Here is a 17,773-nt window from a genome sequence, read left to right on the forward strand (position 1 = left end):
TTCAGGGGGCACCTCTAAGGTGCCCTCTGTGGTGTATTTTACAATAAAATGTACACTGGCATCAGTGTGCATTTATTGTGCTGAGAAGTTTGATACCAAACTTCCCAGTTTTCAGTGTAGCCATTATGGTGCTGTGGAGTTCGTGTAAAACAGACTCCCAGACCATATACTCTTATGGCTACCCTGTACTTACAATGTCTAAGGTTTTGCTTAGACACTGTAGGGGCACAGTGCTCATGCACTGGTACCCTCACCTATGGTATAGTGCACCCTGCCTTAGGGCTGTAAGGCCTGCTAGAGGGGTGTCTTACCTATACTGCATAGGCAGTGAGAGGCTGGCATGGCACCCTGAGGGGAGTGCCATGTCGACTTACTCATTTTGTTCTCACCAGCACACACAGGCTTGTAAGCAGTGTGTCTGTGCTGAGTGAGGGGTCTCTAGGGTGGCATAATACATGCTACAGCCCTTAGAGACCTTCCTTGGCATCAGGGCCCTTGGTACTAGAAGTACCAGTTACAAGGGACTTATCTGAATGCCAGGGTGTGCCAATTGTGGCTACAATGGTACTTTTTAGGTGAAGGAACACTGGTGCTGGGGCCTGGTTAGCAGGGTCCCAGCACTCTTCTTAGTCAAGTCAGCATCAGTATCAGGCAAAAAGTGGGGGGTAACTGCAACAGGGAGCCATTTCTTTACAGTAACAAATTCACAGCCCTTTAGGTAGACACCATGGTTTCATAGGCAGCAGATGGAGAGTGTTGAGGTGGAAAGAGATCACAGATCTTTTATATAGACCAAGAATTAGGGGGCGGATAAATGTCTTGGACGTTTAGCACTTCCTTCCACAGTGTGTTCAAAGTCCTAAATGGAAAGAGTTACAGTAGTCCAGTATGGAATGATTAAGTGACAAGACTGCAGTTTTCCAAATGTTAGAGGAAAGAAAAGGCAGAAACCTCCTATGTACTTTTTAAGAGCAGAAAGCAAGAACAAGTCCCTTGCTGTACCTTACTGACAAAGAGTTTGGAGTCAACAATGACCTTTAGTATATGATAGAATCAACTGGTGAAGGGGGTGAGCCTAACTCTGAAGGCCACCAGTTAGGACTACACAATAATGGGGTGTCAAAAAGTAGAATTTCTCTTTTTGATGAGTGTAGACAAAAATAGTTGGAATCCTCCTAAGAAGAGATGACAAGCATTCAGTCCTTGACTTCAGTTTGTCAAAGGAAGTCACATCTAATTGTAGTATCAATTGAGTATTGTCAGCATTAACAAATCTACCCAGTCTAAAGGATTGTATGAGGTGGCCTGTGGGGCTATTTATTTTTTTTAAAGCATGAAGCTGGGCATGCGCCCAGCAATACACTACGCAATTGATCTGTTTGAAAGATGTTTAAAAAGGGTTAATTGTGACTGCCTGCAACTGGTTTCAAGTAAGATTCTGATCCAGTCCGAAACACAGCCTTCAACCGTGTATGGATGCAGTCAATGTAGAGGGATGTGGGTGGCAGGTTGTAACAAAAGCCGCAGAGACATCTCTATTCAATCGCATGGCAATGATATCAGAATATGCTGATAAAACTGTTTTGGTTCCATACTCCAATCTAAACCTGCTTGATGGGAGTTAAAACAGGAGGTGATTTTTAGGTGAGCAGAAAGGTGGGTGTCATACTAATCTTCATCAATCTTGACAGTAAAAGGATGAATGAGATGGACCTGTACTTAGATATGGGCTTATACTTGGATATAATGAAATTTGCGACATGCTTTTGTGTCTTGCATTAAACAGAGCAGAAAGTTTGCTATCTGGTGATTGTGTGCCATCCTTGAGAATGTCAACATTACTTGGGTGGTCCAGAAAGAGTTTGCTAAGTTCTATAATTAAATACTCAAAACGTTTGATGCATCTGTATCTGAATGGATACTTATATGGTGTATGAGTTTGAGCAGATGAAGAGGCAGCTACGACTTCAAAAGCAAAATCTACCTTTGGCTTAAGTGCATACACCAATAAAAGAGAGAGAGCTTTATTATCAACCCCCTGTTTAATACAGATTTTTTTTTTTTTTTTTTTACATATAACACACGGGTCTCCTTAGTCAACTATACAACTTTGCAATGGTTTGCTCCCAAATCTCCAAATAATGTAGAGTTTTTCAGCGTGAATCTTTTCTAGATTCACATGCTGTGCATTATTCCGCCCTCTAGTGGTTGGGTCCAGAATTTTCCACTGTTTCACCAATTTTAGTCCATCTTCTTTTTCTACTTTTGTTTGTTGGTGGGTGTCAATCGTACCTACATTTGGTGTCTCTTTGTGACGTCATTGAACTTCCTCCGGATGTTCCCACCTCAGGTTGCCATCTTCAGATTCTTTTTTTCTGCTATTGGGTCTGGATGTTTTTTGCAGTGATGTCTTCAACACGGCGGAAAACTTATAAGAATTGCAGAAAAACTTTTGCAAAAACTTTGTCAAAGTAAGAGAACATCATCGACAGGGAGCGGACGAAGGCCGAAGTAAGATTGTTCGTGTTTTTATTTCTTTATCTCAATGGATTGCTAAGAATGTCTGGACAGGGCTGTGCAAGGGGCATGAAGTGTAATGGAGAAGACACCACCCTCATTCTGGCAATTGCCATCATAAATACACTCAGAAGGATAAACATCCTGTATGTAATCTGTCTTCCAGTCGTCCACCGGAGTCAAAATTGTAACGTCTGCTCCGTGTTTGCACCAAAGACGCTGAGGGCAAGAGCGAAACAAAGAATGGCCCATCACACATTGCAAGGCCAGAAAACAGAACCATCCCTTCGAGATCTGAGACTTTCCAGTGATGATGAGGAGAATGTCGCAGAGGGACATAAAGGAGAAACTTTGGAAGGTGAATATTGAGGTAGAAGAAGAAGCACCGAAGAAGAGCCGAAAATAGAAGGTAAGAGAGTCCATAACCTCCAATAAGATACAGAGTCAAATAAATCTGACAACGGGAAGCCTCAACGTCAAAAGACTTGCCGTTCGCAACCACACCCCAAGAAAGAGAGTCCTACGGAGCCCTCGGTGGAAGATTGAAAACCTTTCTCCTGAAATGGAGTAAGATAATTTCAGACAAATGGATCGTAAACACAATACAATTCTGGTATGGCATAGAACTTATCAAATTCCCACCAGCAAGAGGTCCAAAGAAAAGACTCCATTTAAAGGAGAAAACAAATGGACTTCTCAAGGGTGTCAAAGAGTTGTTAGACGAGCAGGCAATGGAACAGGTTTCAACTCAAGAACTTGACAAGGGAAATTACTCAACATATTTTATAATCCTAAAGGTAGACAGATCCCTGCATCCAATCATAAATCTCAGGTTTATCAACAGGTTTATAAAAACACAAAAATTCCAGATGACAACTTTACACGAAGTTATTCCACTGTTGCAAAAAGGAGATTTTATGGCAACTGTAGACCTGAAAGATGTCTAATTGCACATCCAAATAAATGCAGAACACCAAAAATACCTAAGGTTTGTGGTATACAGAAAACATTATCAATTCACATTGCTAGCATTCAGAATAAAATCAGCTCCAAGAGTGCTTACGAAGTGCCTAGCAGCAGTGGTGGCACCTCTTAGAAGAACGGATATACATGGATAACCATACCTCAACGATTAGTTAAGAGCAGACTCCTACCAAAGATGCAAACAGCACATTCAAATTGTGATGAAGACAGTGTTCACCCTAGGTTTCTCATTAAACACAGAGAAATCCTCTCCAGAACAGGAAAAGATTGTCTTGGAAGTAAAGTCATGCTCATTTCAGTAAAAATCTTTCCCCAACGAGAAAAAGACTTAGGGGGTCATTATGAACACGGCGGTAAACACAGCTGTGTTCATGCTGGTGGTCTTTCCATAGACCGCCAGCCCCCTTGAGATCCCTCCTGCCGCATTATGAACATTTTGCTGGGCCGGGACATTGCCGACGGCTCCACATGGAGCTGTCGTCAATGCCTCAGTGCGGCGGGTGCAGCCGCACCCATCGCGCAGGACACTGCCCGTAAATCGGGCAGTGACCTGCACGACGGGGCACTGCACGGGGGCCCCTGCACTGCCAATGCCAAGTGCATGGGCAGTGCAGGGGTCCCCGAGGTGCCCCGGAGCACCCTTCTGCCAGCCTTTCCTTGGCGGGGGAACCTGCCAGGGAAAGGCTGGGAGAAACAGGGTACATTATCCGGAGGGCAGCGCTGCCCTGTCGGATATTGTAATCCACCATCGTCAGGCTGGCTGTCGGCAGTAGCCTGGCGGTGGCGGAGGGCCACACAGGCGGCCCTCCCTGTGTTTATTATATGGCGGTTCAGACCGCCATGCCGGTGGCAGTCTTTTCCGCTGCCGCCGGCATGGCGGTCTGAACCGCCGGGTTTGTAATGAGCCTCTTAGTCCCTTCTGGAAGAGATTCTCCTTTACCGAAAAGGGCAAGCTCTGACAGCGAGAACAGTGGCAAAACTATTGGGAAAGTTGACATCATGCATTCCCTTTATCTCATATGTGAGATAAACAGGAGTGGCTTCAAAGTCAATGGTCACAGGCAATGGGGAGCTGGAAAGATCTAGTGGTTATTACGCAGAAAGTACAGGAGGAAATTGTGTGGTTCAACAAGGAGAACATTACACATGGAAGACCATTTCTGCCACCAGTTCCATATGTATCGATAACCGCAAATGCCTCACATATAGGATGGGCAGCTCACATGGGATCCCTAAAAATACGAGGAGTCTGGAAGGATCGGGATGCTGTACAACACATCAACATCCTGGAATTAAAGACAGTTTTACTAGCTCTGAAAGCATTCCAGAAACGTCTTCAGGGAAAGACAATATTGATTCAGACAGACAATACAACAATAATGTTTTACATCAACAAGCAGTGATATACTCAATCTCCAGTACATCTGTTTGCAAGTTCTCTGAATGCTTAATGCCAGTACTTTGCCTATAGGCAGCAATACCCTCAGACTCCGGGGAATGTCCTTTTGATAAACTGGTCAGGGACATTTGTATATGCTTTTCCCCCAATTCCACTGTTGCACAAGGTCATCAACAAATGCAAAAGGAGCCACATGACTTTGATTTTAATTGCACTGCAGTGGGAAAGACAAACCTGGTATTCAGAGATAGTACAACAAGCTCAAGAAAGATTTCAAAGACTACCAATACAACAGAATCTGCTGTCAATGGAAAGCGGAAAAGTATTACACCCAGAACCAGAATATTTGAAACTAACGGCAGGCTCCTGAAGATTCAGAATTCAGACACATAAAGTTACCAGAAAACACAATGACAGTATTAAGGGAAGCAAGAAAACCAATAGCTAGGAAATGTTATATGGGAAAATGGAAGAAATGTTCACTTTGGTGTGTAAAAAATAAGTTAGACAAGAAAATCAAAAGGGAAAAGCGTTAAAATATTTAATCCACCTTTCACAAGAAGGTTTTACATATGCATCCTTAAAGGTTCATCTGGCAGCTTATAGTAGCCTATACAAGTGGCCAAATGGGAAGATGTTTGTTTACAGCACCAGTGGTAAAAAGATTCTTTTTAGAGTGTGCAAAAATTATACCACCACCAAGTAGGGTGCCAGCACCCACATGAAACCTAAATTTTGTTCTTACGCAACTCATAAGAAAACCTTTTGAGCCGTTACACAAAGATGCTAACTTTAAAGACTGCTTTCTTGGTAGCTATTACTTCCCTACCTACGCAGGGTTAGTGAGTTACAGCCACTCACAATACAAGAACCATATTTTTAATTTCACAAGGTTAGAGTTAACATGAGAACATATTCACAGTTCATACCAAAGGTGATTACACATTAATCAATCTATTCAAAATCCAAGTTCCTTTCAAATTCCAAAGACACATGCTAAAATAACATTGCACTCATTGGACGCAAGACACTCCATTATGCATTACATTGAAAGGCCAAAACCTTTCAGGAAAATTCAGCAATTGTTTGTATCATTTTCAAAAAGCTACTTGGGAAGACCAGTTACAAAGATCACAATTGCAAGATGGATTGCACAAATAATTCAGTTTGTCACACCTATGCAGGAGACACTTTGTCATTAGCACCCTCAACACTCAAAATAAGGAGCAACCATTGTATTTCTGTTAAATACTCCATTACAGGAACTCTGCATGGCAGCAACATGGTCATCAGTGCACACAGTTACAAAACCTTATTGCATTGACATTCAGAAAAACAAAGAAGCTCAAGTTGGACAAAGGGTGTTAACACATCTATTTACAAGTCAATGCCCATCTTCAACCTAGCCTTCACAGGAATAAGAAGCACTATAAAGCCATGCACAGCATGTAAATCCAGAAAAGATTCACACTGCAAAAGTTAAAGTGTCTTAACTGTAGGTGTAGTTTTGCAGCTTGAAGAATTTTCTGGATTCACAAGTGACCCACACCAGGAAGTTGAGAGAAGAAAAAAAAAATAAAGAAAATAAATCTGATGATGGCGACCTAAGGTGGAAACATCTGGAGGAAGTACAGCGATGTTACAAGGAGACACCAAATGGAGGTCCAATCGATCCCTACCAACAAACAAAAGTAGTAAAAGACTTCTAAAAAATGTGTGAGATAGTAGAAAATTCTGGACCTAACCACTAGATGGCAGAATAGTGCACAGCTTGTGAATCCAGAAAAATGTTTAAGCTGCAAAAGTACTCCTACAGGTAAGAAACATTACATTTTACACTATAATTACTGCAGTTGAATAAGAAAAGCTTTACATGGAATGGGTTCAAATCTTGTACATAAGAGAAAGTAGTAATTTTCTGTTAAATTGAACAGCTGTATTCAGAGGCGAACTTCTACAGTTTATTTCTAAAATGTGGTCTGCCTGTAAGTTACTGTAGGCAGGTCTCTACCTTAAAATATTAAAAAGCAAATGCAAATGTAAAAGTGCTGGCCTGCTGCCACAGCATCGTTGTCTTGTACATAAGTATTGTTAACTTGTCTCATATGAAGGCACCCCATAACCTGCCCTTATTAGCAGGCTTAAGGGATCAGGTTTATACATAGTAATACAGTGATACCAGGAGGTCAAGTGCATGTTGCCATTCATGTTTAAGAAGTTGAACTCCGGTGCTTCTGACAGCCTTTGACTAGTGCATAATACTTGGATGAATGACTTTCTGGAACTAAGTGTGCCTGATTCATAGTTTTCATACACTTCTGCATATTAAGGGATCTCAAAGTCCCAAAAAGGATGTCTGGCCATACATGAAAAATATAGATTTCCATGTGTTCTCCTAGTCGTTCTTGATATGTATGTATCAGAATATGTACAGCTTGTACCTAGCTGTGAAACTGCAGAGCACTGTGTTTTTCATTAGGTCTTGGGATACAATCATAGATTGTGTACAATAAACGGGGATTACACAAATACATTTTACACACATTTAGGCACAGGATGATTAAGTGATTTGCTCAGAGTCACACATGTTGAGTCTAGTGGCAAGGCCAGGATTTCAACCGGAGTTCCAAAGTTCCGGAGACAACCACTCAAGCTGCTAGACCACATCGCCTCCCAGTGGATTTTCTGCATGGCAATACAAATCCTGCACACCCTCATGAAATGACGAGGTTTACTCTTTACTTTCCGCCGCTCAAAAGGGACCAATTCCTGCTCTTTTGAAGAGTAACTTTTGTGGATGGAAAAGGGCCTGCAAACTGTTTTCAATTACTCCCAACCCTGTGCATTAGTGATCGTTCACAAAAGATTTGGTGAGCAATTACTCAGGAGTAAGTCTCCTTCCCTACCTAGAGATGTACTGCAAAGAGCAATCTGTAAAACTGGCAGGGTGTGCCCAAAGGAAGAACCAATCACTTGAGACAAGAATTTCTGCCTGTAGATCAGTATTTTCAACTAAACAAAATACACTGTTCCAAAAGTAAGTAAGTGAGAGGAAGAGGGGGAATCCTAAATTTTAGGAGCAAAAGTCCTCACACACCCAGGTGGGTGTCATGCTTCAGAGTGCTCCTCGTCAGACCGGCGCTGCAATGTCTGACTGGCTCCCCCCAGTGAAGGGGGGGCTCTTTGCCGGAGATCTTTTCTCAATGATGCCAAGACCCCAAGAGTGAGTTTGGACAAGACAAAACTAGGAGAGTCACAAGAAAAAATCTAAAATTGTCTCTCAGACCCAGAAAAACTTTATTAATTCCAAAGAGAGGGTTGAGGCCAAAATTAAAAAGGCTTGAGAAGGAGTGAAACAGAGACAATGGCAATCACTCTTTCCTACAGAAATACCAAAAAGAGGGGGTGGGAAACTATCAAACCAACCCTCAGAGAAGGGTCAACATGTTTCGCGTCTATACGGTCTGTCCGAATCCTACGACGCTTCTTCAGGACCTAATGTTTGAATGCTTCTCCTAAGTGTCAAAGAAAAAAGGGGACTATAGTCACCTGAAACTGTCAATAGTGGTATATCCAGTCACTTACAGTTAGTCCATAACAAACCTTGAACGAACTATTTCTAGATGTCGCCCCTCCCTATCAAGGAACGGGCTTCATGGGATGGCAACGGCCATAAGCCTGGCGCTAGCACTTCGCGGCACTCCTCGGCATTGCGTGTAACCTTCCCGAGGCCGTGCTCCCAAACGAATGGTCGGTATTTTCACACATAAGTTCCAGATACATGAACAAAAATTTTGAGTATCGAGACATCGTATGTTTTCTGCTGATTCTCCATAATCTGCATTTCCATTATGTTCCCAGCCTGCACCCTGAGAATTGAGGAGTGGGTTGCACAAGGTGCTTTAAATGCTCAGTAGGAACTGCGTTAGTTTTATTTTCTGTCGGTGGTGTCTTTCACACTCCCTTTGGGGAAGAATAAATTAGTGCTTTGAGGGTGAATTTGTGTCCACTTATGGCCACTGTCCCTTTGTTGGAAGAACAAAGCTCTTCAGAAAGGGAAGGTAAGGCCGACCTCCCTTAGATATGTCTTGGCACACACTGGAGAGCCTGAGAACGTCTTGCTAGCTCAGCACCAGACTGGCCACGTGTTTGGAGAACTCTGTGGAAGCTATCTACTGCAGAAAGAAAGGATGATGTAAGAGCACAGTGCTATTGTTTTATTGGCTTACTCTCTGGTCGTGGGAATGCATGAGTGAACTTGAAAGTTCAGAAGTGAGCGGGTCTGTGCTCGTGGTTTGTATGTCATTTTTGCACAGGATTCACACGCGACTAGGGTGCGCACTTGTACCTTTTATACTAAGACTTGAAGATATTGGTGAAAAGTAAAACAAGATTAGTAGTGTTATTAGTCCAACAGGTTTCCATGGTGTTTGTATATGTGTGTGTGAGAAGATATATATATAAATATATATATATGTTCGATGGCATGTGTAGCTGCAGATTATAAATATTTTGATCCTTCTCTTTTGGCCACATAGCTTGCTCTCGTGCTGGGAATTAAAATGAGACAGTCTATTACAAAAATTGCTCCTTTCTGTGTGATTGGTCAAGAAAGACTCATTCGGAGATCGCATATATTGTGTCTTTTTATTTTTTACATTCGCAGCAATCACTGGCTATAATTGTATCATTGGCCGCAGCTCTGTGATGGGAACATTAGGTCTTAGATGAAGTGTGCCTCACTTTTCACGATGGTTGAAACATGTGGAGTTATATACTTTGATAAAGTTGAAATCTGTGCAATTGGCAGGCCTTCGTTTTAATACTACTCCCTGCTGTTGGTAGCAGGTCAACAACCTTTCTCACTCGCAATTGCCTTGTAGGAATCACCTATTGAATCATGTTATCAGTTTTTCACTGCGGTATTGAATACTTGTATGGTAAATAAAGGAAAATGGGGAGGGGTAGACAAAGGAGTGATTGTACGGCCATTGGCTCTCAGCATTCAGATTCAACGTTGAAAGCATCATGTTCATGCAGATGAAGGGATGCTTTCCCCATTGTTCCTGAGAGTATTATTTCACATGTTATCTGGGCCCATTAAATTCAATTGTTCCAAAAATATTTGCTGCTTTTATAGCACTTGTAGATCTTTGCATGTGTCCATCTATTTGTTTTACGATTGCATTTTTCTCTCTTCCTACTTTAAGCTTTTTCTTCTCTTGCAAATTAAACTGGTTTTCTTGTTTTCAATTATTTTTTATTACTATTTTTAGTTTTATCTGTTTTTGATGTCCTTTTCCATGCCTTGCCGTCTTCATGAAAACCATGACTGTATTCCTGTTCTGACTGTGCTCACCTAAAGCCTGCTTTAGAAAGTAGTGGTAGCTTACAATGCTGCGAAAAGCGACGCTCGTGTAGGTTCCTCCTTAAGTGTAACTTTCGGGGGAGAATTCTCTACCTGAGGAATCACCCTCATCATGCAGCAGCATTTTAATGGTAATTCTTCTGACAGAGAATCATCAAGTAACACTTGCTATACAGGGAATTCTGTTCCAAATTCTTTTCTGAAGATTACAGCGTACCACCCTTCTCTAAATCCGATACACAGTGGTGTAAATTTCTTTCTTGGAATATAGGTGCTGTGCATGGAAAAACATACATTGTGAAAGGTATTCCATTCTAAACATTAACACACGTTACTCTTGTATTTTCATGTATCAGGAATTAAAGATGGAGGAAGCTATGATCTGCACAGGTATCCACACTTTTTTATTATGCTGAACAGCTTCTTCTCAAATAATTGCATGATCAAGATCATTTCAACTAATGTGTGTTTCTCGTGCCATTTTGCACGCAGGGTATCTTTTGGTGCATGCCAACGCTAACAGCATCTACTTGGTCTCTGGTCTCAGATCTGCCATTTTACATTTAATTCTGCTCATCTTCACAGCAAAACCACATCAACGCACATCTTTCTCATCTCATCCTGTCTCTTGTGCTTGTTCTGAATGCTTTATACTGGAACTGAGTTTACATTTTGGGAAATGAAGCTCGGAGTTGTCTTGTGTTTCCAATGCCATACCACGTCTGTCCATATAGTCTAACATGACCACACCAGGCAGTACATGTGGGTTTCTACCACAGTGTTATCTGATCCCAGACATTGGTTAATTTCATTTTTTTACATTAATTTCAAACGAGCTAATGTAGTGTGCTGTCCAAACCATCTAGCTTGTTTTTAATTTTAAAATATTTTGTGCAATAATTGCCTTATTTATTTTGTATTTGGTTTTGGTGTTTTCTCTAGCACCACGCACATCACCTAGTGGTGACTGGATAATACTTTACTGCACATACCTTGAACACCTATGAAAGGTACTTGATTTTCATACTCTGTGTAGGATTTATCGTGGTTAGTACATTCATGTAAGTCTACATGTTTTTGTCACTCAGGGGGATACTGTTTTAGAAGTGCATATAAATAAAACCAGTAGAGAAAACAACCATTTCCAAAGCTCCTCTAGTACTGCACACCACAACAGGAGGCTTTTTACTTAATTTCTAAACCTATTCATTAAACGAAAAACTCCTCATCAGAACATGGTGCACCTTCATTGTCATCCTTCTAACCCTAAACCCATCACTCCATGGTGCACTGTCATGAAGTTGCAACATATGTGAATGAGAAAATGCAACTTTCCTGTAGAACACGCATGTACGATTGACCATTCTCTTATGTTAGCCGATTGTAGATTAAGTTGTGTTTATGTTAATAGGAAGAGTTTATCTTAAATATTGCATTTAGAGGTCAATCGATTGCTTTTGAAAACTTTCCACAAAACATATTTTTCCCTCTTATTTCCTTATCCAAAGCTATTTTACCTAAAAACAAGAAATAGTCACAGTTAAATGACATAAAGAAACAGTAACGCGCCATTAAAAATAGTAAATTGCTTATCAAAGATGTACATTTTTAGAGACTATTTTGTACTCTTAGTTAAACATAGGAGTACTTCACGTTGTATTGCTTGTCTCGGTTTAGAAAAAACATAAAAGGTTCTGCAGGAGCTTCTTGATTGTCAACACACTGATTTCGGATTAGGCTGAACCAACAATTTGTGTAAGTCAATATGGAAATTATATTACCATATTAGTTTTGGAGCACAGAGATTTCAAGACGTTTGTGAAGAATATGCCATGTCATTTTCCATCCATTTCGAATGGAGCAAAGATTGTAAAGCAGCAATGTCAGCCTTTGCAAAGTTAGGAGATATACTGTTTGAGTAATCAAAAGATTAGCTTTTGATGGATTCAACTTACCATAGATTACTCATTTTACAAATTCTCTCCAGGCTTGTCTGGAAAAGTTGTTTCAGCAATGGCTCTCTTGCACCACCAGGTGGCGCTAGCCTCGACTCAACCTAAGGACATGATGACACCAAAGTATATTAGGTACCCCAGTGTCAGTTCTTGTTTTTATGTGGTTCATCGACACAGATCCAGAGCTGTCCCTTGATGTCCCAAGGGTGACATTCCTCAGCATTAGAAAGTGACTAGGTTAGATGTTGCCTTCAAAATGTTCAGGTGTCAAGCCTTGTCGCATGTCCTGGAAAAATATGTCCCTTTCAGATTCACATGGCAACTACATGTGTGTGGAATCTGACCACAATGCTGCAACCTGTGATTTGGAAGACTGCCAGGTAAAAATGTACATTTCAGCTCATACTTATGTGGATTTCTTCGGAGATGGGGGGCCCATGGAATCTAAGCATTCAAGGTGTTGTAAGTTATACAATCAGAGCTGAATGAGAGACTAGTGAAACAAAAAACAGTAAAAAAAAAGAAATCTTGCTAAATGTTCCTCTCCTAGCAGTGCGGGACAGACTGTTTCTGTACGAAGCTGGCCTGGTGTGTGGTGGGTACCTATGGTACTTACACCTTATACCAGGCCCAGGTATCCCCTCTTAGTGAAGTGTAGGCAGTGTCTAGAAGCCAGGCTGTTTAGAGGTAGCTGTGGATGAGCTGCCAAGACTTATCTAGGAGACATGCAAAGCTCATGCAATACCACTGTAGGCATTCAGTATTTACACACATGAAAGAAAACACTCAGTTGTACAAAAATAAATGTACTTTATTTTTGGCACAGATTATCACAAATCACTAGACAGGTGACCCACCCTTAGGAGGTAAGTAATACGCTAAATATATACACTAGCAATCAGAAATAAGCATAGAAAAGGTTAGAAAACAGTGCAAACTGTAATAACTAATAGTGACCCTAGGGGGAGCACAAACCATATACTAAAAAATGGAATGCGAACAATGTACCCCCGCCTAGGTAAGTAAAATGTGTAGAGGGGATCTGGGGGTATTAGAAAACCACAAAGGTAAGTACCAGAGTACCCCCCCAGCGACCAGGAATGAAGGAGTAAAACACTGGATTTTCCCCAAACCACCCAAAAGGTGGAAAATAAGTAAAAGAAGACACCCAGAGAAGACTGCAGGCAAACCGGTGGTGGATACCTGAAGTAAGAAGACCTGTGGAGAGAGTGGATCAAGTCCAAGAATCACAGTGGAGTCCCGGAGGAGTAGGCGGTACTACCCCCCTCTCCCCCCCCCCAGCTGTGGATGCAGGAGTTGGTTGACAGTTCTGAAGAACAGGTCAGCACTGCAGCACAGGAGCCGGTGAAGAGTTCCAGATGGATTCAGAAGATGTCCCATACTGGAAGGAAGATTACAGATGGGTGTCGGTGCAGGATTTCCACCAACAAGCTTTGGCAAAGGCAAACTCACGGTTAGTGGAAAAGCGGTGCTGCCGGGGACCATGAAGGCCCAGGAGTACTCAACTTAGGAGGGGGAGTCACAGGGGACCCTCAGCATTGCAGAATCCACAGGAGCAGAAACAGCACCCACAGGAGTCCCGCTGGATGGGGACACAGAAGCCACAGAAGAAGCCTATGCAGCACTACAAAAGTGGATCCCATGCAGCAGGAGAACCACACAGGAGGCTGGGATTTGCAGGAAGGAGTGCTGGGGACTGGAGCTGCACGTTGCCTAAAGATCTCTTGTGGGAGATGCAAACAAGCCTTGGCAGCTGCAAGAGATGCTGTGCACGGGGGTACTGTCCTGCGTTGGAAGGCACAGGCTTACCTCCATCAAAGTTGGACAGCTGGCAGAGAGGACCAAGAGGACTACTCCAGATCACCACCTGTGATGCAGGATACAGGCAGCTCAGCAAAAGACGGGATCCATGCAGCCGGTCGTCGCTTGTTGTAGGTGCCTGAGTTTGCAGGGAAGTGACTCCTTCACTCCAAGGAAGATTCCTTCTTCGTCTTATGCAGGATGAAGAGTTGCAGTCTTCTGAGGATGCACTGCTAGGAAACTGTTGCAAAACTGGCAGAAACTCTGGATACAATGTTGCAGAAGAGCCTTCCTCGTGGATCTGCAGCTTGTAGGTTCCTAGAGGGTCCAGTCACGGTTCCGTAGTCCAGAAGTCGAAGTAAAGGTTGAGAAAGAGTCCTGCTGGAATCTTGCAAGCCGAATCTGAGGACAAACTTGAGCGAGAGACCCTAAATAGCCCTTGTAGGAAGTTGGCTCTGTATGTGCTATTTCAAAGTAAGGAATAGCATGCACAGAGTCCAAGGGTTCCCCTTAGAGGTAAAATAGTGGTAAAAAGAGATAATACTAATGCTCTATTTTGTGGTAGTGTGGTCGAGCAGTAGGCTTATCCAAGGAGTAGTGTTAAGCATTTGTTGTACATACACATAGACAATAAATGAGGTACACACACTCAGAGACAAATCCAGCCAATAGGTTTTGTTATAGAAAAATATCTTTTCTTAGTTTATTTTAAGAACCACAGGTTCAAATTTAACATGTAATATCTTGTTTGAAAGGTATTGCAGGTAAGTACATTAGGAACTTTGAATCATTTCAATTGCATGTATACTTTTCAAGTTATTCACAAATAGCTACTTTAAAAGTGGACACTTAGTGCAATTTTCACAGTTCCTGGGGGAGGTAAGTTTTTGTTAGTTTTACCAGGTAAGTAAGACACTTACAGGGTTCAGTTCTTGGTGCCCAAAGCGCATAGGTTAGAATGGAGAGAAGGGGGTGCCCCGGTTCCGGTCTGCTTGCAGGTAAGTACCCGCGTCTTCGGAGGGCAGACCAGGGGGGTTTTGTAGGGCACCGTGGAGGACACAAGCCCACACAGAAATTTCACCCTCAGCGGCGCGGGGGCGGCCGGGTGCAGTGTAGAGACAAGCGTCGGGTTCGCAATGTTAGTCTATGAGAGATCTCGGGATCTCTTCAGCGCTGCAGGCAGGCAAGGGGGGGGTTCCTCGGGGAAACCTCCACTTGGGCAAGGGAGAGGGACTCCTGGGGGTCACTTCTCCAGTGAAAGTTCGGTCCTTCAGGTCCTGGGGGCTGCGGGTGCAGGGTCTCTCCCAGGTGTCGGGACTTAGGATTCAAAGAGTCGCGGTCAGGGGAAGCCTCGGGATTCCCTCTGCAGGCGGCGCTGTGGGAGCTCAGGGGGGACAGGTTTTGGTACTCACAGTCTTAGAGTAGTCCTGGGGTCCCTCCTGAGGTGTTGGATCTCCACCAGCCGAGTCGGGGTCGCCGGGTGCAGTGTTGCAAGTCTCACGCTTCTTGCGGGGAGCTTGCAGGGTTCTTTCAAAGCTGCTGGAAACAAAGTTGCAGCCTTTCTTGGAGCAGGTCCGCTGTCCTCGGGAGTTTCTTGTCTTTTCGAAGCAGGGGCAGTCCTCAGAGGATGTCGAGGTCGCTGGTCCCTTTGGAAGGCGTCGCTGGAGCAGGATCTTTGGAAGGCAGGAGACAGGCCGGTGAGTTTCTGGAGCCAAGGCAGTTGTCGTCTTCTGGTCTTCCTCTGCAGGGGTTTTCAGCTAGGCAGTCCTTCTTCTTGTAGTTGCAGGAATCTAATTTTCTAGGGCTCAGGGTAGCCCTTAAATACTAAATTTAAGGGCGTGTTTAGGTCTGGGGGGGTTAGTAGCCAATGGCTACTAGCCCTGAGGGTGGGTACACCCTCTTTGTGCCTCCTCCCAAGGGGAGGGGGTCACAATCCTAACCCTATTGGGGGAATCCTCCATCTGCAAGATGGAGGATTTCTAAAAGTCAGAGTCACCTCAGCTCAGGACACCTTAGGGGCTGTCCTGACTGGCCAGTGACTCCTCCTTGTTGCTTTCTTTGTTCCCTCCAGCCTTGCCGCCAAAAGTGGGGGCCGTGGCCGGAGGGGGCGGGCAACTCCACTAAGCTGGAGTGGCCTGCTGGGCTGTGACAAAGGGGTGAGCCTTTGAGGCTCACCGCCAGGTGTTACAGCTCCTGCCTGGGGGAGGTGTTAGCATCTCCACCCAGTGCAGGCTTTGTTACTGGCCTCAGAGTGACAAAGGCACTCTCCCCATGGGGCCAGCAACATGTCTCTAGTGTGGCAGGCTGCTGGAACTAGTCAGCCTACACAGACAGTCGGTTAAGTTTCAGGGGGCACCTCTAAGGTGCCCTCTGGGGTGTATTTTGCAATAAAATGTACACTGGCATCAGTGTGCATTTATTGTGCTGAGAAGTTTGATACCAAACTTCCCAGTTTTCAGTGTAGCCATTATGGTGCTGTGGAGTTCGTGTTTGACAGACTCCCAGACCATATACTCTTATGGCTACCCTGCACTTACAATGTCTAAGGTTTTGTTTAGACACTGTAGGGGTACCATGCTCATGCACTGGTGCCCTCACCTATGGTATAGTGCACCCTGCCTTAGGGCTGTAAGGCCTGCTAGAGGGGTGTCTTACCTATACTGCATAGGCAGTGAGAGGCTGGCATGGCACCCTGAGGGGAGTGCCATGTCGACTTACTCGTTTTGTCCTCACTAGCACACACAAGCTGGCAAGCAGTGTGTCTGTGCGGAGTGAGAGGTCTCCAGGGTGGCATAAGACATGCTGCATCCCTTAGAGACCTTCCTTGGCATCAGGGCCCTTGGTACTAGAAGTACCAGTTACAAGGGACTTATCTGGATGCCAGGGTCTGCCAATTGTGGATACAAAAGTACAGGTTAGGGAAAGAACACTGGTGCTGGGGCCTGGTTAGCAGGCCTCAGCACACTTTCAATTGTAAACATAGCATCAGCAAAGGCAAAAAGTCAGGGGGCAACCATGCCAAGGAGGCATTTCCTTACACAACCCCCCCCCAAACGAAAGAGGATGAGACTAACCTTTCCCAAGAGAGTCTTCATTTTCTAAGTGGAAGAACCTGGAAAGGCCATCTGCATTGGCATGGGCAGTCCCAGGTCTGTGTTCCACTATAAAGTCCATTCCCTGTAGGGAGATGGACCACCTCAACAGTTTAGGATTTTCACCTTTCATTTGCATCAGCCATTTGAGAGGTCTGTGGTCAGTTTGAACTAGGAAGTGAGTCCCAAAGAGGTATGGTCTCAGCTTCTTCAGGGACCAAACCACAGCAAAGGCCTCCCTCTCAATGGCACTCCAACGCTGCTCCCTGGGGAGTAACCTCCTGCTAATGAAAGCAACAGGCTGGTCAAGGCCATCATCATTTGTTTGGGACAAAACTGCCCCTATCCCATGTTCAGAGGCATCTGTCTGCACAATGAACTGCTTAGAATAATCTGGAGCTTTTAGAAATGGTGCTGAGCACATTGCTTGTTTCAGGGTGTCAAAGGCCTGTTGGCATTCCACAGTCCAGTTCACTTTCTTGGGCATTTTCTTGGAGGTGAGTTCAGTGAGGGCTGTCACAATGGATCCATATCCCTTCACAAACCTCCTGTAATACCCAGTCAAGCCAAGGAATGCCCTGACTTGAGTCTGGGTTTTTGGAGCTACCCAGTCCAGAATAGTCTGGATCTTGGGTTG

At 43.8% G+C, this 17,773-nt stretch overlaps 1 protein-coding gene across 3 annotated transcripts in view; it reads left to right on the forward strand.

Moving 5' to 3' along the window:
• SULF1 (sulfatase 1) overlaps positions 1–17,773 on the forward strand; it is a 416,210-nt gene that overhangs the window by 350,692 nt on the left and 47,745 nt on the right. The window contains exon 20 of one of the 3 annotated variants that reach the window (XM_069220304.1): positions 10,625–10,658. The exons of the other annotated variants lie outside the window; for them this stretch is intronic. Coding sequence (XP_069076405.1) covers positions 10,625–10,658 — 34 coding nt within the window. The remainder of the gene's footprint in view (positions 1–10,624; positions 10,659–17,773) is intronic. 3 annotated transcript variants of the gene reach the window in all.

The sequence above is a fragment of the Pleurodeles waltl genome, chromosome 2_2 (genome assembly GCF_031143425.1).
Source record: "Pleurodeles waltl isolate 20211129_DDA chromosome 2_2, aPleWal1.hap1.20221129, whole genome shotgun sequence".
NCBI lineage: Eukaryota > Metazoa > Chordata > Amphibia > Caudata > Salamandridae > Pleurodeles > Pleurodeles waltl.